Source organism: Pelophylax lessonae (genome assembly GCF_965119305.1).
Source record: "Pelophylax lessonae genome assembly, chromosome: 3".
Classification (NCBI taxonomy): domain Eukaryota; kingdom Metazoa; phylum Chordata; class Amphibia; order Anura; family Ranidae; genus Pelophylax; species Pelophylax lessonae.
In genome coordinates, this window is record NC_138770.1 from 290,495,919 (window position 1) to 290,517,143 (window position 21,225).

Below are 21,225 nucleotides of genomic sequence, written 5' to 3' on the forward strand. Positions count from 1 at the left end.
AGTGCACATTGCGCAGTTTCTCCTATCTATTTTTACATGAATAATATGAATAAAATATGACACTATTGAGACTGGTATTTGGTGGTTCATCTCCATGGTTATTAATTACAGGCTCTGAAGATGGCCCATGTTGGAATTTCATTGTCTGAGCAAGAAGCTTCTGTTGCTTCCCCATTCACATCAAAAACTCAGAATATTGAATGTGTTCCCCGACTATTAAAGTGAGTCTTCACAAAGCATTTTCCTAATTTCATATGCTGAACTAAAACTCTATTATATACATTATATGTTAAACAATGAGTTACTCATCAACTGACCTCTGTGTAGGTTTCACTATTTAAAGTTTAGATGCACAAGTGCAAGCACAGTGAGAGAAGGTTAACCTCTTTCTGCCCAAGTAACACAGCACAAAAGAGAATGGGACTTTAACGCCCAAATGCTGCACATGTGCTTCCGTGGGATCCTAGATTTCTGTGCTGAGAGTCTATAACAAAGACAGTTCTCTCTCTCTAGTAATGAATGGGAGCCCATGGGACTGGCTTCCAATCATATGACCACTGTGATAGCCAAACACAGTGGTCATGTGAGCAGGCAGTCTTTCCAGCCTGCCCCCCAGATGCAAATTCTCTGATAAAGAGACACCAGGGCTGTGTGGGAAGGGGTTAAGCTTGCTTTAAAGTTCAATTATGTGCATGGTGTTAAACAGCACACTCCCCTGCACATAACTGGATTTGGGACGGAATTTCACATCGCTTCCCATGCATATTAGGAACCATAAAATCTTAAAGTGCCAAACCCTAAATTTATTTTTCAGTATGTTTGCCATCATGCCTCGCTTTTTTTTTTTTTTTTTCAAGGAAATATTTGTGAATCATCTGCAAAGTTTCTTATCTGCATTGAATGCCCTTCCTATTGCTGGCTTACAACAATAAACAACTGCCTTGCAATTAACAGCAGCATTGTCAACCTTCCATATACACACCTTAATTTTGCTGTCGGGTTACTCATCAGGTCTACCTGATCAGATAGGTCAGATAAGACACGTTGAGGGAATGGCTTAGCATTGTCAGCAGGGCCATCTTACTGAATGGGCACGCTGGGAAGTTGCCCGGAGGCCCCACCTGCCCAGCGACCCAGCCCCATCCAAGCATTAGTCCTGATTCCCGCGTGCATCTTGCCGCCAAACTTAGCAGGTTGCAATTGCCTGTCAGCCCTGCAAAACAGGCACACACAGGACAGTCGAGTCTGGCTGCCTTCCGTGTGTGTTCACCGGAGCCAGCTGCGGAACTTGGAAGCTGTCATTAGCCTGGCACTGCTGTACCAAGATGGCACTGATTGTCAGCCTGCAATAAGAAGTGCTGTTACTGGAAGGATCTGTTGGTCAGAATGTGACAGGGGGTCTTTGGGCGGGAAGCCGGGTCCCAGGAGGAGGGTGATGGCTGTCTCTCCTCCTGTCAGCAAGGACGGTGGTCACAGGCAGTCAGTTCAGGATACTGACAAGTGGAGCTGAAGGCAGAGCAACCCAGGGAAAAACAGTGTCCAAGAAGCTTGCCAGGGGTCTGCCCAGGAAGGGGACCATTCCAGTGGAGTGTCAGTGGACAAGGGGCTAGCATGCACGGGAAGTGAGAAAGGGGGCGCCAAGTCCGGACCCTGAAGAGAAATTCAGTCAGGAACCTATTTTCTACTTCACTTCAGTGGCAAGGTGAAGCAACGGCCTTGCCGCACTCATTATAGTTAGTGTCCTCAGAAATTGTGCATAGGTTCAAGTTGGAGTATCCCACTCATCCCTTCTCCCATCCAAGTTCTAAAATAAAATACAAAAACCAAATCCCCTGGACTGTTCATTGTCTGAGCCAAGTCTTAAAGTGATACGTTTTATGGACTGTTGCTATGGGTAACTTAGGGGAATCCCCACTCAGCAGCTCCTAAGGGGGCAGTGCTACATATATATATGCACACTGCACAAAAAAATTAAAGGAACACTTTGGAAACACCCATCTCAATGGGCAAAATATCATGCTGGAAATCTATACTGATATGGAATGGGTAATGTGTTAGGAACAAAAGGATGCCACATTGTTTGATGCAAATGAAAATGATCAACCTACAGAGGGCTGGATTCAAAGACACCCAAAAAAATAAAAGTGAAAAAAGGATGCAGCAGGCTAGTTCATTTTGCTGAAACGTCATTGCAGCAACTCAAAATGGTACTCAGCAATTTGTATGCCCCCCATGTGCCTGTATGCATGCTTGACAATGTTGGGGCATGCTCCTAATGAGATGCTAGATGGTGTCTTGGGCTATTTCCTCCCAGAACTGGACCAGGGCATCACTGAGCTCCTGAACAGACGGCGGCGTTGGATGGAATGAAGCATAATGTCCCAGAGGTGTTCTACTGGATTTAGGTCAGACGAGCATGGGGGGCCATTCAATTGTATCAATTCCTTCATCCTCTAGAAACTGGCTGCATACTCACGCCACATAAGGCCAGGAATTGTCATGCACCAGCGTAGGGTCTGATGACAATGGGTCCAAGGATTTCATCCCGATACCTAATGGCTGTCAGGATGCCATTGTCTAGCCTACAGAGGTCTGTGCATCCCTCCATGGATTTACCTCCCCAGACCATGACTGACCCACCACCAAGACTGGTCATGCTAAACAAGGTTACAATCAGCATAATGTTTTCTACGACTTCTCCAGACTCTTTTTTACGTCTGTCACATGTGCTCAGGTGAACCTGATCTGTGAAAAGCACAGGGTGCCAGTGGCGGACCTGTCAATTCTGGTGTTCAATTGCAAAGGCCAATCAAGCTCCATGGTGCCGGGCAGTGAGCACAGGGCCCACTAGAGGAAGTCTGTCCCTCAGACCTCCCTCATGAAGTCTGTTTCTGATTGTTTGGTCAGAGACATTGACACCAGTGGCTTGCTGAAGGACATTTTGTAGGGCTCTTGCAGTGCTCATCCTGTTCCTCCTTGCACAAAGCAGCAGATACGGGTCCTGCTGATTGGTTAGGGCCCTTCTATGGCCATGTCCAGCTCTCCTAGAGTAACTGCCTATCTCCTGGAATTGCCTCCATGCTCTTGAGACTGTGCTGGAAGACACAGCAAACCTTCTTGCAATGGTACATATTGATGTGCCATCCTGGAGGAGTTGGACTGCATGTGGAACCTCTATAGGGTCCAGGTATCACCTCATGCTACCAGTAGTGACACTGACCCTAGCCAAATGCAAAACTAGTGAAAAACAGTCAGAAAAGATAAGTAGAGAAAAAAGTCAGTGGCCTCTACCTGTAAAACCATTGCTGTTTTGGAGGTTGTCTCATTGTTGCCTATCTAGTGCATATGTTGTGCCATTAACACCAAATCAGCTAATACTGATTAACAACCCCCTCTGCTACTTAACTGACCAGATCAATATCCCAGGAGTTTATTCGACTTGATGCTATACTCTGATTAAAAAGTGTTCCTTTAATTTTTTTGAGCAGTGTATATACACATCAAACATGTTATACTTAAAAGTGGAAATTCACTCTCTCAATCAACATTGACTATTTTAAAACCCTAATTATTATGAATTAAATAGGGATTTTGGTTTGTGGTGCTCAGATACAATTAAGTTCTGCTTTAACTGATATGATCTGATCCTCCTCTTCTGGGGGGGGGGGAGGGGTACACCTGCGGGCTCAATCCCTTGCCAAGTTGCCTGCATTTGTCAGACAATGCAGCCTGGCGCCAGTCCCCGCTTTGTCATCACTGGATTTGACTGACAGCAGCGGTATATCTGCTACAGATGGGCACAGCACTGGATTGAGCGAGGGCATATACAGTGGAATGAGGGGGCTATACAGGTACTGAAACATTTTTTACCTTAATGCAGGAACAATGATAGGAATAACAATGCAGAGGCATAATGCCAGACATATTAAAAATAGATTATTGGTTTACATACACTGTAACACTGATATGTTGGCCTTCACAGTTCGTGATTTTGTCACAAAAAAAAATGACTGTGGCAATGCTAAAAAGATGGTACTCCAGGCTTTGAGTGGGGAGAACTGGGTAAATTAGTATTGAAACAGGCAAACTGTATGCACTTGAGGTCTGTTGTTTGGTTAAGGGTGTACACGGACTTAGAAACAGTGCTCTTTAGACATATAAAGGTTATTTTCCTAGACTGTCATCTGGAGTATCACACTGAGATGTACCTCTTCACTCTTCGGACACAAAACACCAGATCTACTGTCTATAAAACTCCAATTTTGAGAAGACTGAAGAGGATGAGACGAGCAGCGCCGTGGACGGTTCCCGGAATCCCGCCATCCCGCCGCCGTCAGAAGATCCCGAAGATGCAGGAGAACCTGAAAAACTTTTGAAGCAAGGTTATCTAGAAAAACGAAACAAAGACCATGGTTTATTTGGGTCAGAATGGCGAAAGAAGTGGTGTGTTCTTACCAACATGAGCTTTTGCTACTATTCCAGTGAGAAAGGAAAAGTTCCAAAAGGAGGCTTCTTGATAAAGGATTGTAGCGCTAAGCTGGTTTCATACATTCGAAAAGACTCTCGTCGGGATTCCTGCTTTGAGCTTGTGTCTCCGGGTAGCTGCAGTTATCAGTTTACAGCTGCCAGCCCAGCAGAGGCCAGGGACTGGGTTGACCAAATACAGTTCTTGGTGAAAGATATCCTGTCAGCCTCTATACCATGTGAAGATGAGGAGTCCTATGATGATGTGGAAAGCCTGAATTCTTCTTCTATGGGACAGCGTACTAGCCTGGATAAAGCAGATAGCCCAATAGAGGATGATGACATCTATGAGGTGGTTCCAGGTGATGAAGAAGAAGATTATGATTTAAATCTAGAAGGCGGATCCATAATTAATTATGCAGATTATTACCAGGGACTCTGGGATTGCACGAGTGACAAGAGTGATGAGCTGTCATTTCAGCGTGGAGACATCATTCGTATTTTGAGCAAGGAATACAATGCCTATGGCTGGTGGGTTGGAGAGTTACAGGGCATGATCGGTATCGTGCCCAGGGAATATCTACAAGCAGCATATGAACTGAGAAATCTCTGAAGGTGCAAATGTTCAAAGAGACAGAAATTGTCATTGTTACACCAATGTATCAGTTATTCCTGAGATGACATTTCAATAAAATAAATGTGCTGTTTCCTTTTGGAGAGCGTGGAAACCATTTCATTTTATGTTTCATCTTTGGTGCTGTGCTGGAGTGCAGGCATACCTTTTGTCTCTAAAGTAAGGTGACCAGATTTTTAAAATAAAGTCCAGGGACATATTTTTTTTTTTTTAACTAGTAATGGCGACAATCAGCAATCTATAATGAGACTGCGATTTTGCGGTGGACTTTGTGGGACCCAGTGGCAATAATACAGTGATCAGTGCTAAATATATGCACTGTCACTGTACTAATGACACTGGGAAGGGGTTAACATCAGGGGCGATCAAAGGATTAAATGTGTGCCTAACCAGTACGAAAAGTACAATCACTTCGAAAGTGGTAATTTTCATCCGATTCTCTGATCGTGTGTACTAGGCTGATTTTAAATGGTAGCTGTTCACTTACATTAGCTTAATTCCTGTACATGTACCATGCCACAGATTTTTTGTACTATTATTCTTGTATTCTATATTTCAGAGAAGGAAGAGCTGCTCTTATTACCTCTTTCGTTGTGTTTAAGTACATGGCTCTTTACAGCATGATTCAATATATCGGTGTGCTGCTCCTATATTGGGTAAGATTCTTAAATACTCTGCTGCCTGACAAATACATATTACAAGTAACGTGTATCTAAAGCAAAAAAAATGTAATATTGTGGAGCAAAAAAAATGTAATATTTTGCAGTTTACCAGTCATTTCATGTCCTGGCTGCATTATTTCATTTTTTCAAGCTTTAATTTTGGTGACCCTGTTGGTAAAACACTTCTGTCCTAGAATGACAATGCTTAGTCGCTGTACTGAATGTGTAAAGTGTTGTCACCCATAGCTTCTCACTTTTGAGTTGGACTACAGAAAAAGTTTCCTTTTTTACATCCAAATAAAGTAGGGGGATGTGATCAATAGCTCACAGAGGTAAACTGGGCAAGGAAGAAAATATGCCCCACGGATGCTCAATAGGGTTTAGGTCTGGGGACATGCTTGGCCAGTCCAACACCTTTACCCTCAGCTTCTTTAGCAGGGCAGTGGTCGTCCACTCCATTCCACCACCTCCAGCTCTCACCCTCCGCTCCCCGCTGTCACTTATAAATACAGAATCCTTCTGTTTTTACTAGGGACAGCTTTGTTCTCAGCGGCTCCCAGAACTAACAGATCCCTGCATGTACTCAATGGCAGGGCAAGACGGGGACATATCTCCAGAATCTGAGATAGAGAATGATCTCCCTGCAAGGTGAGGCAGAGCTGCCTACACAGGGAGGTACTAGAGACAGGCCATGTAGGAGAGAGGGATGCGAGGAAACTTTGTGTGTGTGTGTGTGTGTGGGGGGGGGGGGCGGGTTGGGATTCCACACTGTGCATAGTGTACCCCTAAACCCTTCACTCTGTACACAGCACACCAGTGAGCTCTGCACTCTGTAAGTAATGCACTCCTGAACTCTGCACTCTATACGTAGTGCATCCCTGAGCTCTGCACTCTGTTCGTTTCACACTTCTGAACCCTGCCCCTGTACAGAGCGCACCCCTGAACCCTGTACTCTGTACATAGTGCATGCCTGAAGTTTGCAATCTGTGCATTGGATATCCCTGGAACTGCACTCTGCACATAGCAAACTCCTGAACCCTGCACGCTGTAGGTAACGCACCCCAGATACAACCAACCCATTGGGGGCAACTATACTGCTGATGCGGCCCCCTATCAATTTCAGTTTGACACCTCTGCACTATTCCTTTAGTATATTTTCAGTCTTCAACCACTTCTGTTACATGTCTGCAGTCTCTGACTATCTCTAGTAAGTCTAATGTCTCTTATAGCGTTCTGTCATACTACGTGTGGCCTTTTGGTGCTGTCAGGGGCCACAGTTGAGGCACACGTTGTAAGGTAACAGCTACTATTCTAACCCATCCCAAAAATTTCCCAAACCAAAAAAAATGTTTTAGCCAAAAATTGACTTTTAGATAATTTACTGTATATAGTATTTTTTAGATTTATTTAAACCTGTGGATGTGGTAAGCTAAATGTAAGCAATTTAACAATGTGTACCAATAGAATTACATCAAAGGAATTTGTTACATATGTAGCCTGCAGCTCCTGCTTTGTAGTGCTGGACAGTGATTGTGCTTTGCTGGCCCTCTTTCTATATGGCATACCATTTTTATTTCAGTAGTTGCAGCATTTATAGATTTCCACTAATTGGAGATGCTAGATCCTTTAGGCCGTTTTCACACTGGCTGCAGCCGCGGCTTACAGCAGGGGGTCCGGTGCGCCTCTGTTCTCCATTTTCAGGTGCAAATCCGGTCCAAATCTTTGCCTTAATTCGGAGCTGAAACAGACCAGAAGATGCACAGAAACGTTTTTCAGTGCGGACCACAGCCACCCCTGAGGTGTGTGAACCGGCTCCATTGAGAGCCCGTCACAGTCTCCTGTCATGCGAATTGGATGTGGGAAAAAACACACATCCAATTTGCATAGGTGTGATCCCAGCCTAATATGAAATACACAATTAGCATGCAAATATGAAACTGCAAGCAAAAATAATGAAAATTAAAAAAAATACTTTAATGGAAACTTCACAATATTGATGAAAATTATACATTCACTGAAAATATAATATAGTTTTCTTGTTTAGTTTTCCTGTTTGATGGATAAAGATAGGCAATCAATTTGTAAAGGGGATGATTTGGATTTGGGAAGGAGAGTACTATAGTTGTGCAGTTTATCTTATCTCAACACAAACCACAAGTTGTCAAATAATGCTTCAGACTTGATCCGCAACATCATCAATTGATAGTTACTAACGGTTAACAATACCTGTGTAGTATGACAGTCTACCTGGTTAGATGCAATTGTTTAGGGAGAACCCTCACACTGAAAAGTCACTGGTAATTTTTTTGATTGGACTGATCAGATTTGAATTACAATCTGGGTGTAACCAACTGAATTTATGTGCATTTAGTTAACCCAGACACATATATTTATAACCTATTTTGTTTTTTGTTCTTTAGCAAAAGAACTCTTTAGCAAATTATCAATTCCTCTTCCAAGATCTGGCAATAACAACCGTGATCAGCGTGACAAGTAAGTGGCAGTTTATGCTTCTTGCTCACCAGTCCTCTGCAAAAACTCACTTTGGTTCTGCGTTATCGTCCATTTTATGTTTTAGTTTGTGCTTTACTTTTTTAAACCTAATTTTTTATTCATTTATGAGGGAGCATCAGTTTACATCACCTAAAATTGATCAACATGTGCTTTCTACAAATTAAAATGAAAATTAACTTGCATATTTATTTGACACAACTTTGCACTTCGAAGCATGAAGTTGGCAACCAAGGGACCCACACATTTTAACTAAAATGTATTAAAAGCTAAAACTTTTTTTTCGTTTTGGATAAGGGGGTAGAATCTGAGTGAAGTTCTCATTGCTGTCTGTGTTCTGACTTGGAAAATGTGTTTTCATTTGTCCTGGTGAGTGCTGTCACCAGGACTGAAAGTGAAGAAAAATCTACAATCTTAAAGTGACACTTCACTAATCAACATAGTTACATAGTTCGTCTGATTGAAAAAAAAAAGACACAAGTCCATCCAGTTCAACTAATATAAGGGAAAAAAAATATTATACAATCCTATATATACTTCTTCTTTACCAACAGTTGATTCAGAGGAAGGCAAAAAACCACAATTAAGCATGATCCAATTTGCTCCAGCAGAGGAAAAAAATCCTTCTTGATCCCCCAAGAGACAGTTGAATGTTCCCTGGATCAACGTTATCTATAAAGATTAGTATCCTGTAATATTATGTGTATCTAAGAAAGAATCCAGGCCTTTCTTTAAACAATCTACTGAGCTGGGCAGAACCACCTTGATGGAGTCTAGTCCACATTTTCACAACTTTTACTTTGAAAAAGCCTTTCCGTATTTGGAGATTAAATCTCTTTTCCCCCAGATTATTTGTAATCCTTATGCTTCTAGTATTAGTAAACCGATAGGAAAGTATATCCTATTTACTTGTTTTAAACCTTTTCTTTTTTTTTTTACATTTCAGTTACTTCCTTGCTTTCAGGACTAGGCAAATTATTTCATCCATCCCAGGAGTCTTCAGGAGGGATTTTCTTGGCTAAGCACTCCCTCCTGTCTGTATGCTTGAGCTAAGGGCAGATGGATTCCACAAAGTAAATGCTATATGAATCATCTGCCCTTACTCAAGATGGACAGGCCAGAAATGCTAAGGGGGTTTTTTCTAAGTGATTTCTCAGCAATGTAAAGCATGAAGACCTGGATGGATGGGAGTTTGCTTTAAATATTAAAATGAATTAAGTGGCAATTTTGGTTGGTGGCACTCAGCAGTATAGTTCCACTTTAAAGTATAACTAAAGGCAAAACATTTTTCTCTTTCATTCATTGACTGACACAGCTCATGTCATTCTTGACTATTGGGTTATGCTGCCCCCTACAGGAGTAGGACACTAGGCAGGAAAAACTTCTGGCTACAATCATGGGCAGTCCCAGGGGGTATACTCCCTCTCCCTGCTATAGTCACAGTTTTTTCTGCCTAGTCAGGAGTAAGGACCTAGTTCCTTGTTGGGATCTTTGGTCCTGGCAAAATGTTTTAGATAGAACATTTTTTCCTCCTGGATTTTTCCTGTGAGATCTTCTATCAACTGCCGGACTGGGCGACGGGCTGGATAATCTGGATCCAGTGGTCTCCCCAGTCTGGCCAGTGAGCACGCTCAGGCCTTTGCTCCACTCTAGGTCATCTGTGACATAGCCCCACTGGATGGGGGCTCGCCCTGCGAGTTAGACACCTTGCAGGGCTCCTCAAGTCACAGCGTTCCTCTTGGCCGACAGCCCCTCCATTTTGATGGAGAGGAGGATCTTTCTGGAGTGGTGCCCACCTGGTTCCTGCTATGGTGAGTAGCTGTCCCCCCACTACCCGTGGAGGGTTTTGGGGTAGACGTGGGCCCCTTCTTGGGACGGTCGGACCTCCGGGTTCCCCTCCTTCCTGCAGGCACCTACAAAGTAATTCTGTCTGGTTACAAGATCAAGTTTCGCTCTTGTCCCCTGGCAAGGTTTTTTCCTTCCAAGCTGCGCCTGTCCACAGACCGGTTGCAGGGTCTGTTTGGGGTGGTACAAGACCTGTTTCTTCAAGGGGAGATTGTCCCAGTTCCGACTTTGGAACGTTTTCACTCAAATCTGTTCACGGTCCCCAGGAAGGAAGGCAAAGTGCGTCCAATCCTGGATCTCAAGGCGCTAAACTGCTTTGCATGGGTACAGAAGTTCAGAATGGTGTCCATTTGAACGGTGGTGCATCAGGGGGATTTCCTTGCCTCTATAGATATCAAGGATGTCTATCTTCACATTCCAATATGTTCCAGTTACCTGCATTTTCTCTGCTTTGCTGTGGGAGAGGAGCATTATCAGTTTGTGGCATTACCCGTTGGTCTTGCCTGTGCTTCTTCACAAAAGTGTTGGCTCCGGTGTTAGCCTTGTTATGCCAATGCAGGATCGCGGTACTGAGCTACTTGGGCGATCTCCTTCTGCGAGCAGAGTATTCCTCTGCTCTGGTGGAGAACCTGGAGATCACAATATGAACTCTGCGAGAGTTTGGCTGGATTCTGAATCTTCAAAGGTCTGCCCTGGTTCATTCCACAAAGCTGGACTATTTGGGCCTGACTCTGGACTCGGCCATAGCTCCTTCCTCTGGACAAACTCCAGAAATCGCAGGCTGCAGTTCGCCTCCTGCAGTTCAACAAATGATCATCCCTCTGGACTTGGATGTGGGTGCTGGGCCCGATGGCATCTACCTTTTGAGGCGGTTCCGTTTGCACAGTTCCATAGGAGGTCCCTGCAAAGGGAGATTCTGACCAAGTGGGACAAGACTCCGCAGTCTCTGGACAATCCGATCTGGCGGAGTCTGGGAACAAAGAAGTCCCTGATATGTTGGCTTTGCTCTCCGGTGCTTCAGCTGGAAAAAACCTTCCTCCCCTTGCATTGGACAGTGGTCACCAGACTCACCACAGATGCCAGCCTGTCTGGCTGGGGAGGTGTCCTCGGCAAGCATTCTGCTCAGGGGAGAGTCCAGACTACCGACCAATGTCCTGGAACTCCAAACAATCAGACGGTGTCTGGATCATTGGACGGATCATCTTCAGGGATGCCCAGTGCGCATTCAATTGGACAATGCCATGGCCGGGGCTTATGTCAATCACCAAGGGGGCACAGGAAGTTCCCTGTCAGCTCTGAAGGTAGCCGGCATTCTAAGGTGGGCAGAATGGTTCGTTCCAGCCTCTCCGCTGTGCACATTCCCAGGGTGGGAAATTGGCAGGCGGATTACCTCAGTCGGCAGGTGTTGGACCAAGGGGAGTGGTCCCTTCATCCAAAGGGGTTTCATCAGCTGTGTCTCCCGGGTGGGGCACCCAAAGGTGGGTCTGTTGGCATCTCTGCTCAACAGAAAGGTGCAGAGGTTTATTGCTAGGTTAGGGGATCCCCTGGCAGATGCCACAGATGCGCTGGTGGCCCCATGGGGTCAGTATTGTCTGATCTCAAGCTTCTGCCCAGACTCCTACGCAGGATTGAGGTAGAAGTGATTCCGGTCTGGCCTCGCCGGGCCTGGTACACTGATCTAGTGCAGCTGGTCGCAGACGTTCTTGGAAGCTTCCTTTCAGGGAGGGTCTGCTGTCCCAAGGACCGATCCTTCATCCCACTTTACAGTCGCTGGCTTTGACGGCTTGGCTGTTGAATGCCAGTTGCTAAAGATAGGTTTGTCTGAGTCGGTGATTCCTACTTTGTTAAAAGCTAGGAAATCTACTTCTAGGAAGATCTACCATCGTACGTGGAAAACGTACATTGCGTGGTGTGAGTCTCTTGGGGTTCATCCTTGCTCCTTCTTGGTAGCTTTGATCTTAACATTCCTTTAATGTGGGGTTTAACAGAAACTGGCCTTGAGTACAATCAAGGGCCAGGTATCAGTCTTGGTGTTTCTTTCCAATGACCTTTGGCAGCACACTCCCTGGTGCGTACTTTTCTTCAGGGTGTCCAACATTTGGTTCCTCCAATGCGAGCTCTGTTGCCGCCTTGGGGTTTTAATTAGGTGCTTTCAGCTCTACAGGAGCCTCCCTATGCAAATATTTAGGAGATTCCCCTGCTTACGCTGTACCAGAAGGTGGACTTTTTGGTGGCTATTACTTCTGCGTGCAGGGTGTCGGAACAGGGGTAATTTTCTGTCATTCACCTTATTTGGTGGTGCTTCGCTCCTATTTGTCCTTCCTTCCTAAGGTGGTCTCTGACTTTCATTTGAATGAAGACCTTGTGTTGCCTTCCCCGTGTCCAAGACCCAAACATCCTAAGGAAATTGCGTTGCATACCTTGGATGTGGTCCGGGCAATTAGGGTGTACCTGGCAGCTACGGAGTCTTTCAGGAAGTAAGACTCTCTATTTGTGCACACGGATGGACCTCACAAAGGGTTGTCCGCTTTCTCTGCGACCATTTCCAGATGGATCAGACAGACGGTGGTTCAGGCCTATATCATCAGGGGTCAGGTTCCTCCTTTCCCTGTCAAGGCACACTCTACTAGGGCACTTTGTGCCTCCTGGGCCTTCTGTCATCAAGCGTCAGTGACGCAGGTTTGCAAGTCAACCACCCGGTTGTCGGTGCACACTTTTACAAAGTTTTATAAAGTGGATGTGTTGGCATCTGCGGATGTTTCCTTTGGCAGCAAGGTTTTGCAGACTGCTGTTTAAGAGGACCTGATCCTCTTTGAGGGTGTATTGGTTTTTCAGGTGGGCTCCAGTTGTTTTGGTTGAGTCCCTGTTTCCTGGTTGGCTAATGTTTAGCTTTGGGAATTTTTTGCTGTTTCCCCCCCCTCATGTTTGACACTGCTTTGGACATCCCAATGGTCAAGAATGACAGGAGCTGTGTCTGTCAATGAACGAAAGAGAAAATGTGATTTTTGACTTGCTGTAAAATCCATTAACCTGATGTTCATTGACGGACACAGCACCCACCCCTCTGGAGTTATAATTCTCCTGAAACTGCTCGTAACAAAACTGAGTGACTATAGCAGGGAGAGGGAGTATACCCCCTGGGACTGCCCATGGGTGTACCCAGGAGTTTTTTCTGCCTAGTGTCACTGTAGGGGGCAGCATAACCTAATGGTTAAGAATGACAGGGGCTGTGTCCGTCAATGAACATCAGAGAAATGGATTTTACGGAAAGTCAAAAATCTAATTTTTTTAAGTTTTGGATAGAGTGGAGAGGGATTAGAACCCCTGTCAGTTTTTTTGTCCCCAGTAAGGAGATTCAACCTCCCTTTTTGTCCTGTTTACCATTATCATTGAAAGTGAAAGTAAAGGAAAATCCCAAAGTTTGAGTTGTCCCATGAAAAGTAATAGAGGGAAAATCTTTCAATGGGGACACAAGGTCTGGTTACTTGGGGGTCCCCAAGGAATTCCCTTCATTTGCAGGGATTTCTGCTCACTTCCTGTTTGGCTATGGGACAGGAAGTGAAGAGATATCTCCACAATGGGACACAGATGGTGAAAAAAAATCTGACAGGGGTTTTAACCCTCCCTTATATCCTATATATATCCTATACTAATATCCTTACTAATACCTCTATATAATCTATATATTAAATTCTACTTTAAGTTCACCAGAACATGAAATCTTCCACTTCACTTTGGAGAGTTTTCACTTTCTCTGTTGTCTTCCGAAACAAGCAAAAAAAAAAAAAAAAAAAACTGATAGATTTTACCATTCTATTCAAAATAGTGTAAAAAAATAGTTTTAGCTTTACATACACTTATTTTAGCATTCTGGACACAGGAACTTGGTGGTTTAAGTATTTTTAGACCTAAGTACTAACTATTCGCTTTTTCATTTCAGTGAGTTTGAATCAAGCATACCCAAAACTGGCCTCATACAGGCCTCCAGCCCAGCTAATCTCGCCTCCACTATTACTCTCTGTGGTGCTAAATATTGTCTTCAGTCTTATTTTACAAATCTGTGGCTTTGTCATTGTACAACACCAGCTGTGGTACAGCTCCAGTGATATCTTTAGGTAAGAAAAGGTCAGGGCTGGATCAGTTAGCGCCAGGGCCACTTATGTCTTCTTACCAGGTTACTTTAGATTACCTAGGATGATACATGATAAAAAAAATATATTCAATGATATAGTCTCTTAAATGTAATTGTTTAGTTTGTAAATATCTAGCATTTTGGGCCTTTTGTCTCACTGCTAATTGAAAACAATAGACTTCTGCAATATTAATTAGTAGAAGAAATCACGTGACCTAAGCTGCCTAGAATATGAGCTGGAAAATAGCATTTTTTTTATACAAAGCAAGAAATGTTTTATTTATTTTTTACTAATAATAATGGTTTGGTAATGCTGACTAGGGATGATCGAACTTTTGAAAAGTTTGGTTCGCCCAGAACACCCGAATTTCCAAAAAGTTCGGTTCGGATTCCAGAACCCCATTGAAATCAATGGGACCCGAACTTCTGGAATCAAAAAACACAATTTTGAAGCCCTAAAACCCAATAAATGCCCCTAAAAAGTGCCTAGGGTTCTGGGTCATTCCCCAGGGACTATGAATCAGGCAAAAAAAGTTCTTAAAAATTGTCGTTTTTGATATATATATATATATATATATATATATATATATATATATATGTATACCCCTAACCCAGAATCTGCATAGTGGGGTCACCCTGACATGGCAGAGTCAGTTCACCCTAAACTACACTATGGTCACCCTGACATAGCAGAGTTCGGTCACCCTGACATAGCAGAGTCAGTTCACCCTAAACTACACTACGGTCACCCTGACATGGCAGAGTCAGTTCACCCTAAACTACACTACGGTCACCCTGACATGGCAGAGTCAGGTCACTTAAACTACACTACGGTCACCCTGACATGGCAGAGTCAGGTCACCTAAACTACATTACGGTCACCCTGACATGACAGAGTCAGGTCACCCTAAACTACACTACGGTCACCCTGACACATAAAGCTATCCCGACAAAAACTAGATTATTGAATCTAACTATAGTGGTATATAGTACCCTAACTACAATGCATATCCCTTTCCTCACACTAATAATTGCAAAATGACACTGGAGCTTTACAAGCAGCAGGAGTAACAGAAATGCTTCCACTCCCTTCCACAGCCTCTGTATTACAGTGCTAGAGTTTTGGCGGGGCTATTTTATATACTGGGGGGCGTATTCACTCCTGATTGGCCTCTGGACCCCATAGTCACTCCAATCACATTTTACTGATGTTTCTGGGCCAATCATGGGCTTTTAAAGCCCAGTTCCTGTCCCATTGCATTTTGGGCGGTTCTGGTGGCCGAATTTTGAACACCAAATGTTCGGTTCGAACCGATGGTCGACCCGAACCGTTCGATCATCCCTAATGCTGACCTGTGCCATGCTGATTTGTGTGTGACATCAATCTTAAAGTGTTACTAAACCCAGGACCCCGCATTCACTATATATGGTCCCTCACAGTACACAGAACATGGAAAGCAATTATTTTGGTAAATATCAACTCCTAAATACCTTTTCTCATCAGCAGTATAACCTATACAGTACATTGAAAAAGTATTCCTACCCCTTGCTGCAATTTTCCACATTTTGTCACGTTACAACCAAAAACTTATTTTATTGGGATTTTATGTGATAGACCAACACAAAGTGGCACATAATTTTGAATTGGAAGGAAAATGATGATGTTTCCATCTCTCTCGGACACTTGCTGGAGAGGATGCGGGCTCAGAGCCACACACGCGCATATATGGTGGTTTTGCCCTGCGATTCGCCCATTTTGGAATACAGTGCTATCCTTAGTTGAAATAATCCAGGGTTCACCGATCGCGAAAGATCTGTTCACAGTTCTGTTCCATAATACTAAAACTCAATTTACACAATATCGTAAATCTATTACTCCTCACCTTTTAAACGCAGCCAAAGCTTTAATCCTGGAATATTGGAAGCAGCCCGCAGTTCCTTCGATACTGGAGTGGCTGCGCGCGGTTGACCATATTTATTATCTGGAGGATATGACTATGGACCTTCGTGGCCAGGCACCCCTGGCCCGGATGATTTGGTCTGGGTGGGTAACATTTACCCAATCCAGCTCATACGCATCGCATCTGGCTAGTACCTCTTCAGGATAGAAGGTTATGACTGAAATACACCAAGGGACTTCCCCCCCCCCCTCTTCTCCCACCCCCTCCCTTCTCTCCTTTTATTAACCCGTTTCCTTTTTTTTTTTTTTTCCCCCTTCTTTTTTTTTTTTTTTCTGTAAAGGCCTCCGCTTAAACATATGATCTGATGGGTTCTAACAATCCGCTTGAATACTGAATACCTATGAACACTAAGATGCCTTCTTTTGTGGTTTATGTATTTAACCACTTGCCGACCGCTGCACGCCGATCTACGTCGGCGGTCAGCCCCTCACAGGCAAAGTGACGTAGGGCTACGTCACTAGCTTGTGAGGGTCTAGGGAGCGAGCGCGCGCCGCCGGAGGCGCGCTCCCGCTCCCGCGTGGTCACGGACCCCCCCGCGCGTGTGACCGGCCACTCTGCGATCGGCGGGGGAGAGGGAGAAAGTCAGGCAGCTTGTGTACACAAGCTGCCTGTCATTCTCCCCTCTGTATGAGAGCTGATCATATGGATCTACTATGTAGATCCGTTGATCACTCTGCATACAGCTGAAGCCACAGCCAATCACAGTAAGAATCACGCCCCTAGGGACACACACAGCCCCTCCCTCTCAAATAAAGTTAACCCCTTCACTACCAGTGTATTTTTACAGTAACAGTGCATATATATAGCACTGATTACTGTAGAAATGTCACTGGTAACCCCAAAAGTGTCAAAAATGTCAGTCAAGGGTCCGATCTGTCCGTCCCAATGTCGCAGTACCACAAAAAAAATTGCAGATCGCCGCCATTACGCGTTAAAAAAAAAAACAACAAAAATGACAAAAATCTTTCCCTTAGTCAGTAAACGCAATAACTTTTGCGCAAACCAATCAAAATACGCTTTTTGCGATTTTTTTTTTTTACCAAACATAGGTAGCATAAAACAAATTGGCCGAAAATGTTAAAAGATTTTGATTTTTACATTTTTTTTGGGGGGAATTTCATATAAAAAAAAGGGAAAAATATTGCTATTTTTGCAAAATTGACGCTCTTTTTTTGTTTATAGCGCGTGATCAAAAAATCGCACAGGTGATCAAATACCGCCAAAAGAAAGCTCTGTTTGTGGGAAAAAAAGGACGCCAAATTCGTTTAGGTACAGCGTCGCACAACCGCGCAATTGTCCGTTAAAGTCACGCAGTGCCGAATCGCAAAATAGCCCCTGGTCGTTTAGCAGCCAAATCCTCCGGGGCTTAAGTGGTTAATTGTTAGGACATTTCACGGGAGTCAGTCATAACTGTACTTTTGCGTAGGGACAATTTACATGCTCTTCAAACAGGTTTCGTATATGGAGGCCATACCTCCCCTCTTCTTTTTTTTTTCTTCTCCCTCTCTCCCTTTTTATTTTTGGTTGTAATAATACATATATTTCTCAATAAAAGATACATTAAAAAAGAAAAAAAGGGGAAAGAAAAAAAAAAAAAAAAAAGGAATGAAAATGATGATAAATGTCTTTCACATTTTTTTACAAATAAATATCTGAAAAGTGTGGCATGCATTTTTATTCAGTCCCCCTGAGTCAGAACTTTGTAAAGCCACCTTTTGCTGTAAATACAGCTGCAAGTCTTTTTGGGGATGTCTCTACCAGCTTTGCACATCTAGAGAGTGACATTTATGCCCATTCTTCTTTGCAAAATAGTTCAAGCTCTGTCAGGTTGTGAACAGGAATTTTCAAGTTTTGCCACAGATTCTCTATTGGATTTAGGTCTGTACTTTGACTGGGCCATTCTAACATGAATATGCTTTGATCTAAACCATTCCATTGTAGCTCTTACTGTATGTTTAGGGTCGTTGTCCTGCTGGAAGGTGATCCTCCACCCCAGTCCCAAGTCTTCTGCAGACTTTAACAGGTTTTATTTTAAGACAGCCCTGTATTTGGCTCCATTCATCTTCCCTCATCAACTCTGACCAGCTTCCCTGTCCCTATGGAAGAAACGCATCACAACATTATGCTGCCACCACCATCTATCACGGTGGGGATGGTGTTTTCAGGGTGATGTTCAGGGTGATGTGCAGTGTTAGTTTTCCACCACATATAGCGTTTTGCTTTTAGGCCAATTTTGGTCTCATCTGACCAGAGCACCTTCTTCCATGTGTTTGCTGTGTCCCCCACATGGTTTCTCGCAAACTGCAAACGGACTTCTTATGGCTTTCTTTCAACAAAAGGTTTTCTTCTTGCCACTCTTCCATAAAAGCCAGATTTGTGGAGTGCACAAATAATAATTATCCTGTGGACAGATTGTCCAACCTGAGCTGTGGATCTCTGCAGCTCCTCCAGAGTTGACATGGGCCTCTTGGCTGCTTCTCTGATTAATGTTCTCCCTGCACGGCCTGTCAGTTTAGGTGGACGACCATGTCTTGGTAGGTTTGCAGTTGTGCCATACTCTTTCCATTTTCAGATGATGGATTGAACAGTGCTCTGAGAGATGTTCAAAGCTTAGGATATTTTTTTATAACCTAACCCTGCTTTAAACCTCTCCAGAACTTTATCCCTTACCTGTCTTGTTTGTTTCCTTGGCCTTCATGATGCTGTTTATTCACTAAGGGTCTTTAACAAACCTCCGAGGGCTTCACAGAACAGCTGTATTTATACTGAGGATAAATTACACACAGGTGGACTCTATTTACTAATTAGGTGGCTTCTGAAGGAAATTGGTTCCAGTAGTTTTTAGTTAGGGGTAATAAAGGGGGCTGAATATAAATGCACGCCACACTTTTCACATATTTATTTGTAAAAAATGTGAAAATCATTTTCCTTCCACTTCACAATTATGTGCCACTTTGTGTTGGTCTACCACATAAAATCCCAATAAAATATATTTACATTTTTGGTTGTAACATGACAAAATGTGGAAAATTTCAAGGGGTATGAATACTTTTTCAAGGTACTTTAGCAGTCTTGTGACTTCTATCAGTGTCTGGTTAAAGCTTATAGAAAGAGTTTTCATTCTCCTGACTATCCTATGAGTCTGCATGACCCCTGATCCTCTGTCTGGACAGTGCCGATTGGCCCTGTGCTGATTACATGCACCCTTCCATAACAAAAAAAAAAAACTCTCTAACAATACACATCAAAACAGAGCATGTGCAGAGTGCATCCTAGGGCTGTGTGCTATCAGCAGATGAATTGGGGATAGTAAAAGAAGGGGAGGATGCACAAGATTACCCATTAGGTTCCACAGTGAGTATAAAAAGCATGCTTTACTGCATATACTGACTGGTTTTACTGTTGTGGGTTTAGTAACACTTTAATGGACTTTAGGGGTCTATTTATAAAACCTTTGTTATGTTTGTGCAGATGTGAAAAACATCAGCACATTTAGAATATAGTCAGTGCCACCAAGTCGGCATAATGCATTTTTTCCTTATTGATGTACTGTATTTATGAAGATAAAAAAAAAACATCAGGGCCACTAGGTGGTGCTGATGAAATAGGAACTACTTATTGTACATTAGAGAAAATATGGCAATTTTTATTCTAAATGTTCGGATGTTTGTCAAATCCGCACAATGACCCCAACTTATTTTAAATTGGGCTTTTCATTATTTTACTACTTCTTAGATAGCCCATTTAATAAAAGATTTTTTGTTGATCAATAAATCACACCAACATATTTTTTCTAATGTGAAAAAATAGGGAACGATGGTAAACCACATTTCTAAAAGCCTGAAAGCTATCCAATAACCTTGTAGTAACGACCAATATGTTAAATAGGGTCTTTTGCAGTGAACTTAAGTGGTTGTAATTGTCTTGCATTCACAGAATGCTGCAAGTAGCATATCAGTGATGATCATAAAACATTTTTTATAACTGCAAACATATGTCACTTTTGTCCATAATTGTAATTCTTTCAATGAGAGGTTGACAGACTGCTTAGTCTGCATAGGCACAATCTGCGATCATGTAATAGATCCTATAACAATTTCACAGTTTTTCACAATCCTATCTATAAAACAACGCATGATTCAAAAAATATTTGTTTAGGCAGCAGTTTTTTTCTGCAAAAAGTCGTTAAAAAAGGAAAACAACTATAATTTGTTGTGTTTTTTTGTTCAGTGTGGTTTCCTAAATTATGGTTTTCTAGATTTCTGTTGATGACCAGTGTTCTCCAGACTCTTGCTTTTTAAAAAAAAAAAAAATGCCAAATGGCCATGTTAAAGCAATATAACCTCAGTGTACCCAATCTTACTATTTTGGGTTCTTAGCCACCCCGTAGTCCACTGACATAATTTGTCTAAACTAAGTTTGATTTTTTAGCTGTAAATGAAACACCTTTTCACTGTCAAGTATATTTACAAATTAGGAGTGGTAAAATATACAGATGTCTGATTTATGTATGCTCAAATAAACTTGCAAAACTGTATAGTAATTTCTTTGACTTTCCAAATATATGTCTAAAGATCCTACAGCTAACCTATTTGTTCTTTCCACCCTCCAGAGCCTGCGATCCAGCCAATAATAGTACCTCATTTAATCTGAGTAGTGGCAATGATACCTCCATGTCCCTGCCTGAAAAGACTGAATACCAAAGCTATGAAAACACCACTGTCTGGCTACTGAGCACTATTAATTGCCTCATTGTAGCCTTTGTGTTCTCAAAAGGGAAGCCATTTAGACAACCTATTTATAAGAACTGTAAGTAAAATACCTATAACATTCAGGAGATTTTAAAAAAGGTGAATCTGCCCTGTGCTGCATTGGGGGTTTGTGACAAATAAAGAATACATGTCAGTGGTGACAGAGGTGGTGGTCTTGGGTTCTTATGAGGTACTGCAATTGCTCCCTTATAGTGGTTCCTGAGCCTTCTACCCCCTTACTTGAACGATGCGTTCTAGTATTAGA

The 21,225-nt window shown here is 43.0% G+C and overlaps 2 protein-coding genes across 2 annotated transcripts in view; both read left to right on the top strand.

The window, feature by feature from the left end:
* The window catches only part of LOC309551107 (putative cation-transporting ATPase 13A4), a 186,724-nt gene that overhangs the window by 153,327 nt on the left and 12,172 nt on the right, over positions 1–21,225 (top strand). The window contains exons 23-27 of the mRNA XM_082251554.1: positions 112–221; positions 5,658–5,754; positions 8,181–8,253; positions 14,057–14,231; positions 20,822–21,018. Coding sequence (XP_082107680.1) covers positions 112–221; positions 5,658–5,754; positions 8,181–8,253; positions 14,057–14,231; positions 20,822–21,018 — 652 coding nt within the window. The remainder of the gene's footprint in view (positions 1–111; positions 222–5,657; positions 5,755–8,180; positions 8,254–14,056; positions 14,232–20,821; positions 21,019–21,225) is intronic.
* LOC309551111 (src kinase-associated phosphoprotein 1-like) lies at positions 4,343–5,113 on the top strand. Its single transcript, XM_082251557.1, has one exon. It carries the CDS (start codon positions 4,460–4,462, stop codon positions 5,075–5,077), a length of 618 nt encoding a protein of 205 aa, XP_082107683.1. The 5' UTR covers positions 4,343–4,459; the 3' UTR covers positions 5,078–5,113.